The sequence below is a fragment of the Esox lucius genome, chromosome 20, assembly GCF_011004845.1.
Source record: "Esox lucius isolate fEsoLuc1 chromosome 20, fEsoLuc1.pri, whole genome shotgun sequence".
Taxonomy (NCBI): Eukaryota; Metazoa; Chordata; class Actinopteri; order Esociformes; family Esocidae; genus Esox; species Esox lucius.
Genome location: NC_047588.1, coordinates 27,446,195 through 27,455,404, shown reverse-complemented (window position 1 = coordinate 27,455,404; position 9,210 = coordinate 27,446,195). Strand labels below are relative to the sequence as shown.

Sequence of the window (9,210 nt, the reverse complement as noted above, 5' to 3'; positions counted from 1 at the left end):
GCAAATACTCCATGTTTGTGATGGCTGTGTGACCGCAGTACTAAAGTAAGGAGTTAGTGCAGTGGCAGTGTTCATGGAATAACATTGTGTACCCTGGCCATCAGCCACACTCAGTTGAATGGGATTTGGAAGCAGCACCACAGCCTGGACAGAAGGTGCAACTACAGCCTCCCATCAACCAATGACCTCACGGTACTAGACTGCCTTCCTTTAACCATTAACTAGCAAACGGACTGAAGTGTAAAAATAAATGGACAGTTTGTGTAGCTTGATTTCTCCAGAAACATGTCAGCCACAGGCAGCAAAGTCCGTGTGTGTTTAAACAAAAACATGCAGAGAAACAGAAACACCATGTAAATCCATGTTTAATTAACTTTCAGAAACAAGACAAAAACAAATGAAAGATCCAAACTTCTGTTATAAACTAGATGTGGTTTTAGCACTTTTTAATTCCATTAATTCACTTAAGAAATCACATTTTCCAGAAAAGAAAGAAATTAAATGACATGGTAACATTTAAAAAGCAAATGTCAGAAAAGTTACATTTCAGAGTATCGTCACTGGTACAGCCTAACTCTCTCTCAGTCTAACAGAAAGCATCAATGGGAAACTCCCTCACAACCATAATGCAAGTGATGGTCCTTGGAGCTAATGACAGATGTGGAAGGAGATGAGAGGAAGGAAGCCTGTATATATATACACACACCTCAGGAGACAACCTTAAAGAACTAGGGACAGGGTTCCGCTGCACATGCCAATTTATTGGAACAATCCAATGGAATCCTTAACAACAGGTAGAAAAGTCTATACTTCTCTTATGTTAAAAAACGTTAAGTATCATAAATCCATCTCCCCCTTTCTGACAACAAACCCATTACCTATCTCTATAGACACGGTGTACAATCACAGAAGAGTACCTGATTTTGTTTCTACCTACCTGATAATTTGGTTGCAGTATATTCTGCATGTAATTTGCGTGTTACTTAGTAGAACAGGAGCCATTGGTATTAATTGTTACGCGTTTATTTGGTCTGCTGAAAGAGGCGAGACATTACACAAACACTACACGGCCAAAGAGACTTCTGAATGAGCTGTTCAATATCCTGCAGAAAAGAAACTAGAGGAACTCATTCATTCCAGACAAAGCAATACAACAGTTACTGGAATAATGACAAACTCAAACCACTGTTACCTGAAAATACCAAAACCATGAAATTATAACATGTAAAGACAACCTTGCTATAAGTATAAACATATGAAGGAGTACATCATATATTCTATTCTAGTGTGACATGTAAAATAACATTAAGGCTTTTATTTAGATTGAGCCCTACTCAATACCAATTCAATATTGACCACAATGACAAAGGTTTTAACTCACTACCTTTTCCCTCCTCTCTATTGCTCTATGGACAAAGGTGTGGGGACAGAATGATTTCGCCTGTTAAAAACAGTGCTGGATGAATTCAAGGATTCAAAAAAAAAAAAAGATAATAATAAAAAAAAAAAAGACATACAGTATTGCAAATGTACGGTTCTCCCCTTCAAACTCTGGCCCTCGTGAATGGGTACAACATGGGACACTAACGTACTGGAATCAAAACAGCTGCCATTCAGATAAATGAATCCAACAAATGACAGGGTTTGTTGGGCTTTTTGTATGGTTGCAGCTTCTCGCCCTCTCCTCAAACACAGCGAAGGGTTGGTTTAGTCTGATGTTCATGAAAGAAACGGGAAAAATTCCAATCCAAAATCCGAGAAGAAAAATCACAAAACGAGGCTAGTCCTGTTAATAACTTTCAACCCTATTTTGTTTTCCATCAATTTTCTCTTTAATCAAATCCTCTTTTTCTACCCCTTTTCTCCAACAAGCGGTTGTTATCCAAACTGGTGGGTTAAATTGTCATCACCTCCCTCTTCCCCTCAATCTCCCTCCATCGCCATATGAAATGTGGAACAACCCTCCATCACCCTCACTTGGCTCACCTTCATAAAGTACTTAAAACAGGCTCCCTGCATTTAAATACAAACCTTAAGGTGTGGCAAGTCACCCCCCCCCACCCCAGACCGACCCCTTCCTTCCTCATAAAGTATAAAAGTAATTCATCCCCTGACCTGTTACTACACACAAATCGCAAAAATCTTTTACCCCCCCTCCCTCGTATCGGCGATCTCTTTTGCACAATTCCAAATGGACCCCTTGCCCCGCCCCTTCCCAGGGACACTCCTGCCTGCTCCACCTGATCCTTTGATGGGTTAAGTAAATATGATGTTGCTCACACACAGCCTATCCTATCAGGTTACAAGTGCACAGTTGGCCGGGGACAGGGGTCCATTTGGAACAGGGCAATCCACCCCCCTCGCTCTCGTCTGCCGTCCTCTACCAGAAGTCTCGGCGGTGGTAGGCGTCAGGGTCGCAGTACTTGGTCACCACAACCCGGTTGGCAAACTTCCTGCCTGTCAGGCCCTGCATGGCCTTCTGGGAGTCGAACACTGACATGAACTCCACGAAAATCTACAGGACAGAGAGAAGACAATATTAGAGACGCTGAAGGAGGTTCTTTAATAAGCCAGTCATGGAGCAGGACCTGTGGCCCGTCTCTCTCACCTTGCCAGTGCCGGGGACCTCCAGGCCATCGACAGGCCGGGGAATCTCAATGCTCTTGACCTGGCCGTACTTGCTGCATTCATCCCTCACATCCTCTACAATCTCCTCATACTCCTCTTCATCCACCAGCTCCTCTGGGGCCACCATGTTCATCAGACACAGCACCTCCGTGGGCAGGCCACCCATCTGGGTCATGGAGCTGTTCATCAGGCCGGGGACCTGCAGCGTCACCGGGGTCTGGTTTATGCTTGTCTGCAGGGAGGGGAGAGTTGGTGGTTAGAGAACACGCTCTGAGGCATTGGAAGAGGAACGCTTCGAGAACAGGCAGCACCAAGGGCACAACATATGCTCCCCTGGTCTCATTCCCTCAACCATCTAACCAAGATCTACAGACATGAAACACAGCCAGATCGGCTGACTCCCTACATAGAGTTTCCCTCAACTCCCTCAACCCCCCCCCCCCCCCTCCCCACAGAAAATCTCACCAAGGTGGCGTTCTTGGATCCAACGCTGGCTCTCTGTACCAGGAGTTTTTTGTCTCCCAGCTGCATGCCATTGAGTCCGGCTATGGCCTGTAGGGAGAAGGCGTCTCTGAGTGGTTAATAAACAGTTAATCGTCAGCAGGGACACACCACTAGGATATCCACATTTCTACACGCCAACGTTTAACACTGTTCTTGAAAGCTGAAGATTCCCATTTAACGAGGATGTTGCCCAGATGGCCTAGATTGTCACTTGCAAAGGTTTTCAGATCTACCTACAGCAATTCAGTTAAAGCAATAATTCAAACAGACCACTTTGAAAGGGAAACACAGCAAATAATGCCCCTTTAAAAATCACCAATACTCGAGTATTACTCAACTCAGTCAGTATTAATAATATGAACAGAGTATGAAAATGCGAGGTCGCACACAAATGTGTACTTTTATAAGAACAAATATTAAGGAGAGGAAATAAAGGGCAGTTGGCTACCTGATTCTCCATGGTGACCTGGTCGTTTAGGTTGACGTCGACATATTCGCAGAACGCATAACCCTTAGACAAACCAGTAGCACTATCCTTGACCAAGTTAAAGGCCTTCAGAGGCCCAAATGACGTCAATAGCTCCTTCACCTGAAAAAGAACAGAAGTGGGACCAGAGGGAAAGGGGAACAGTCAAAGAGCAGTGGTAGACAGTGCAACAGTCGTTGGCTCCAGCTGACTGTTGGGGAGCAGACTGACCTGGTTAGGAGGCTAGGTTGGTAGAGGTAAGCTCACCGACCCAGGTTGAGGTTAGCTCACTGAACTGGGTTGAGGTTAAGGCTACCCTGTTGAGGTAAGCTCCCCGCCCGGTTGAGGTTAAAGCTACCCGGTTAAGGCTAGCTCTCAGACCCGGTTAAGGTTAGCCCATTGACCCGGTTAGGAGGCTGGTTAAGGTTAGCTCACTGACCTGGTCATCATTCAGGTAGTTGGGCAGTCCCCCAATGAAGAGCTTGTGGGCGGAGTCAGGCACCACCGTGGACACCACCCCTACAGAGACAGACAAGTAATTCAAATGAGACACATCCAGCGTTCATCCACAAAGGGAATACATGTCTGATCTTGAAGACTCCAGTTACAATGGTTCCATTTTATGTAATACTTTAGAGTTGTGGACTCATTGTTACCTTCTCTTTGGACATGCCACAAGAAAAAAATGCAGCCCATGTTCCTCATTGCTAGGCAAGCACACATTACAACATGCGGTTGTCCAGAGCAGTCAAACTATGTTAACACTACAGATTGTTATGCCATCACCATCTCCGGGTGTCTATGTGTTTTAAATGATGAATGAGGAGTTCCCTTGTTAGTTCTGCAGGAATACACTACTGCAGTGCTGTGCAGTGAGCCCACTTGGCTGCCATTTCCTCATGTCTTGGTAAAAATGTCAAAAAAGGTAAGATTGTGAGCTAATTCACAAAAATTGAAATGCAACAACCTAGCAGACAATATTATCCAGCTAGCATTGCATTTCCCTTGACTTGTTTCATTATACAGGGAAATGGTACAATGTCATCTTGTGAACCCCAAAACATTTAGATTGAAGGTACAATTCTGTAAGTTTACCATTATGTTCATCAAAAATACTGAAATCAATCATGTCTTTGTTCTACAAAGAAGCGTGATTTAGAGACGGTAGATAAGTGAAATACAATAACATTGAGCAAGAAACATCAGTCCTGGAAAGCAAAAACCCATAGATTTCCACTGTCTCTCATATATGGGCTGATTCAGACCTGGGATACCAGGTTGAAACAAAAACCAGAAGCTCCTTACTCCTGCCATATGAGGTCTGGAGCCTGACAGTTAATTAAATGCATACAGTTTTAAGCCCAGGCCCCCAGTTCTGTATGACATCCGCTGTTTTATCAACTGGACTCCCACATCAGCAGACAGTGGAGAGGATCCGTATCTGTATTCCCTGACAACAACATGGGATGATTAGGGCCAGAAGAGCACCTTGACCACAGTCCAAAAATGACACAGGCTAATCTGGGACCTGGCAGCATTCAGAGGCGAGTAAAGTGGAATTAAATTACAGTAGAACTTCAGACAAGCATTGACCACAAACGGCTGGACAAAGAAAGGCAGAGAGACAGGTAGACAGACCGGGCACGTAGACACTGGGGTTCTCGCTCATGCCAGGCAGGGGCTGGTAGTCGTGGGGACGGCGGATCTTCAAACTCTGTCCCTGGAAGATGATGCCATCGAACGCCATGGCCTGAGTCGTCTCATCCACGGAGCGGAACTTTGAACAACAAACACATCAGGTGTTACAAAGGCACAGGGTGAACTTTGACCTGTCAACATTATTTCATACACAACTCAGACGAAAGAACAAAGCATTTCACTACTGAGACAGGCCCGTATTAAGTATCGTCAAATGGGTGTTGAGACCTCGAGGAAGGCGAAGTTCTTGTCCTGGTTGATCTGTACGGCGAGGACGGGATTTCCTGGTGCCTGAGTGAGGCCGCCCAGGCGCATCTGAGCATTGAAAAAGTCCATCATGGACTCCTACAAAAAAAGAAACATATTAAGGCAATATTGTGGCCAAACTGTATGTACATCACTCTGGTCTCCGTCCATACATCCAGGAGCCAACAGACCTCTGTGATGCCGAACGGGATGTTTCCCACGTAGAGGCGTCGAGCCTGTCTGGTCATCTGGCTGCCCACCACAGGGACAGGAGTGGGGGTCACGGCCAAACCATCAGGGGTCATGGTGGGTAGCAGGGCCGTGGCTGGGATCTGACCCGCAGCTGGGTGCATAAATCGCAAGTTAGAAGCGCAACAAGAAAGCGAGGAGAATGACGACACTATGGTCTGTTCTCTCACCCTGCATGGCTTTGTACTGCATGGGTGTGATGTGTTCAAAACCAGGGGGAGGGACATCCCAGTACTTCTTCACTTTGTTCTTCTTCTTCTCGCGGTGTGGGGAGCGACTAATGGAGAGAGAGAGAGAGAAGAATGAGTGACGAGAAAGACCAAGAACAGAGCCAAAGGGAAACAGTGAAGACAGGAGGTTGATTCTGTAACAGTAAGCTATCCTGTGAGAGCCAATTCATAGACGTTTACGCCTTGAGACGTGTGAATCCATGTTTCAGTTGCTACAACTTTAACAGTGCTGTACCGTGTTCAAATGGTGTCAGTAGTGGATAATAAGTCCCACACTTACATTCTATCCCCAGATCCGACACATTATTACAGAGTTTACACAGGATAGTACACATATAGTATGCTGTAGTAAACGTGGTCCTGAATCAGAGGAAGGATCACTAGTGATATTGTAGTAATGCAGAAACAAGCTCTGTGTTAGTTTGCTGTATTACCTTACAGCAATCTCTTGGGGTTGTTGTTGGGTTGGTGAGCTGAAATGACATTGGAAGGAATTCACATTTGATTTCACTCCCACCCTGTTCACAGGCAGTTCCACAGCAGGAACTAGAGTGCACTCTCCTAATTAATATCTAGCCACCATATCAGCTCCTCACAGAGATCAGCGATTAGCTAGGTTGAAGACAAACGTCCTTCTGAAGAAGCCATTACCCCATCCAGTCCGTTCAGATTAAAGCCTAAAAAGATTGGGGCTGATTTCAAATTAGGTACCAGTATATCTAAAAGTATCTTTATTTATTTTAAATGCATGTTAAAACAACACTAGGAAGCCGAAGTTGAATGTTTAACCAGTGTGTGGAAAAGTACGTTTCTATTACCTATTGTTTCTAATTCCCCACCTGGTGAAAATCTAAGAAGTCTGATATTTGGGTATTGTTACCCTTCATTTTCAAGTAATGAGGAGAGCAAGAGAACATTGGATTGCTGTTGCACGCAAGTGACTGTAAAGCTTTCGAAATAAATGCTGATTGGATAGATGATAAACATAATATTCTACAAAGTAGGCATAATCTGCATTGCAGCTAACATTTAGAAGGTTTTTGGGAAAGCCTTTAACACTTAACAAGACGGACTTCCTGTGTTGCCGCCTCAGAAAGTGAATGTAAAATTAATATACATGTTCTATTAAGTTCACCACATTTCTGAATACAATGCAGTTGTTTCGGTGTCTGGATTCACTGATTAATCTGCGTACTCCTCATCACAGATTCTATAGCGCTCTAAAAAAGTTTTATTCGGACACCATCGTCAGGACCATAGAGATACTGCTTTTTTCCGAAAACATGCTTGTCTTTACTTCACATTAGAACTACCCTAACCTGTAAATAGTATTATCCTGCATTACTTACCAGTTCTAGGATTTATTACACACCGAGAGTGTACCGTACTGTCATAGTTACCTGCGTCGTGGTCTGCGCTCCTTGCTGTCCCCGCGACGGTCTCTGCTGCGTCGGTCCCGGTCTCTGCTCCTCCTCTTCCTCTCTCTGCTACGGCTGCGAGATGGGGAGCGACGGTGGTGGCGGTTCTCCTTGTCCCTCTCCGCTTGAAGGAGAAAAAGTAAAGATGGAAAGGTCAAACAATGCAAATTATGGTTTTGGAGGTGATGGTGTATGAAAGGAGAGAAAGATTGAGTTGAGTTAATAAACCATAGTTAAACCGTTTAGCAGACGCTTTTATTCAAAGCGACTTACAGTCAAGCATACATTTTACGTACGGGTATTCCCGGGAATCGAACGCACTATCCTGGCGTTGCAAGCGCCATGCTCTACCAACTGAGCTACAGAAGACCATAAGGATGGGGGGAAAAGATAACGGGAGGCAAGAGGATGGATATGTTTATTTTCATTGTACAGAACCATTGTATTGCCACGAGAAGTTAACTTTTCATGGATCATTTTGCACTGTCAACTTCAACAAATAGACAACGTTTGTGAAATACCGATAACGTCAGTTTTAAGCAATGGTATACAGTAGTTAGTTATAGGCACATCTGTCATCACACGATGCGCCTGAAAGACGACAGCTGCAGAGTACACTTTTAGAATTTAGCTGCTAAAGCAGCTAGCTAGCTCGCGCTCTGGTGAATGCGAATGTTTGCTACCTAAATCAATAGCACATTAGCAAACACTCACTGTTGTTTCACGTAACGTTACCATTAGTTAGCAACATTACCGTCGGACATAACTAATTACATAACAAAAACGATTCACTAGCTAACTTACCTTGTTTGTTTTCAGACAGCTGTCTCTCGAATTCGTCGAAATCCGACATCGCCGATGCTAATCTTTTAACTCCAACCAACTAGCTAGTAATGACTGAGTCAAATGGACGGGGAGGCGGCGCGGTCGCTAGCTCGATAAGTGGACAGCACACTTAACGTTAGCTAGCAACGTGCTAACGATAGTTAACTAAACACCAGCAGATGCAGCCGTTTAGAAATACATAAATAAAGCAAACTTAAACATAAACACATTAACTCCTAGCTAATTATAAAGATGTGGTTCTAGTTTGTACGAAGAACTAGCAATAACATAGATGGATAAAACGTGTTCTCGAGCTAACCACCTAGCTAGATAAAGCAAAGTCCAGGTTGCGGCCTGTTCTTGGGGGTGTCGTGGTAGCTAGCTAATGCTACTTAGCTGGCGAATCGCGTAAATAATGAGATATGCTGGTACAAATGCTCATCCAATGTTATGCCGGTCGCACTGTAGATGTTGTAATGTATGTTGAGTTCTCCCAGTACTCTTCTAATAAAAGGAGAAAATACAGGAGATATGTTCGGTATGCCCGCTTTTCGCTTTCCGTCTCCCAGGTACCCCGTGACACCGGAAGTTGATACACCTTTGACCTTTCAAAACGGAAGAAATGTACGTTCACCGTTAATATTAAACGTCATTGGTTCCCCCGACTATTGTTATTCAAGAACACGGTGACATACTATTTTTAACGTGCAGATATCTTTGCCCCAGCATCAAATGCGTTTTTAAAACAAATGTACTTTGTTTTAAAACACGTAAATATCCATAGCTTTCAGATAACCTTTTAAAAATGTGAATACACCAAAAGTTAGTTGAGATTAAGGGCAGCCACACTCTTTTCTCTCCAAACACTCCCCTCACTCATTGTGCTACAGAGAAACAAGAATTTTTTTTTTTTTTAAGAAATCAAATGCTTTAATTGCATTTAAAT

The 9,210-nt window shown here is 44.0% G+C and overlaps 1 protein-coding gene across 4 annotated transcripts; it reads right to left on the bottom strand.

Annotated features, from left to right (window-relative positions):
- Positions 1–412: 412 nt before the first annotated feature.
- Positions 413–8,880, bottom strand: u2af2a (U2 small nuclear RNA auxiliary factor 2a). 4 transcript variants are annotated; one of them, XM_010884902.4, is made up of 13 exons: positions 8,244–8,879; positions 7,736–7,798; positions 7,422–7,563; positions 6,456–6,494; positions 5,962–6,068; positions 5,734–5,885; positions 5,525–5,641; positions 5,237–5,375; positions 4,038–4,117; positions 3,581–3,721; positions 3,094–3,180; positions 2,609–2,860; positions 413–2,515 (listed from the first exon to the last, which is right to left on the bottom strand). In XM_010884902.4, the coding sequence occupies exons 1-13, from the start codon at positions 8,290–8,292 to the stop codon at positions 2,381–2,383; spliced, it is 1,503 nt and encodes a 500-aa protein (XP_010883204.1). In that variant the 5' UTR covers positions 8,293–8,879; the 3' UTR covers positions 413–2,380. The 4 variants fall into 4 exon arrangements, with proteins under 4 accessions (XP_010883204.1, XP_019896958.1, XP_010883205.1 ...); XM_020041399.3 differs by lacking the exon at positions 6,456–6,494 and having other exon boundaries at positions 8,244–8,880; XM_010884903.4 differs by lacking the exon at positions 7,736–7,798.
- Between the last annotated feature and the right edge of the window lie 330 nt (positions 8,881–9,210).

Bases quoted from the DNA above. Each gene is read 5' to 3' on its own strand.
- u2af2a (XM_010884902.4), bottom strand. From the start codon at position 8,292: ATGTCGGATTTCGACGAATTCGAGAGACAGCTGTCTGAAAACAAACAA. The intron at 6,069-6,455 runs GTAATACAGCAA...TCTCTCCATTAG, and splicing joins CCCCAAGAGATTGCTGTAAG to TCGCTCCCCACACCGCGAGA. The intron at 5,642-5,733 runs GTCTGTTGGCTC...CTTTTTTTGTAG, and splicing joins TCCCGTTCGGCATCACAGAG to GAGTCCATGATGGACTTTTT.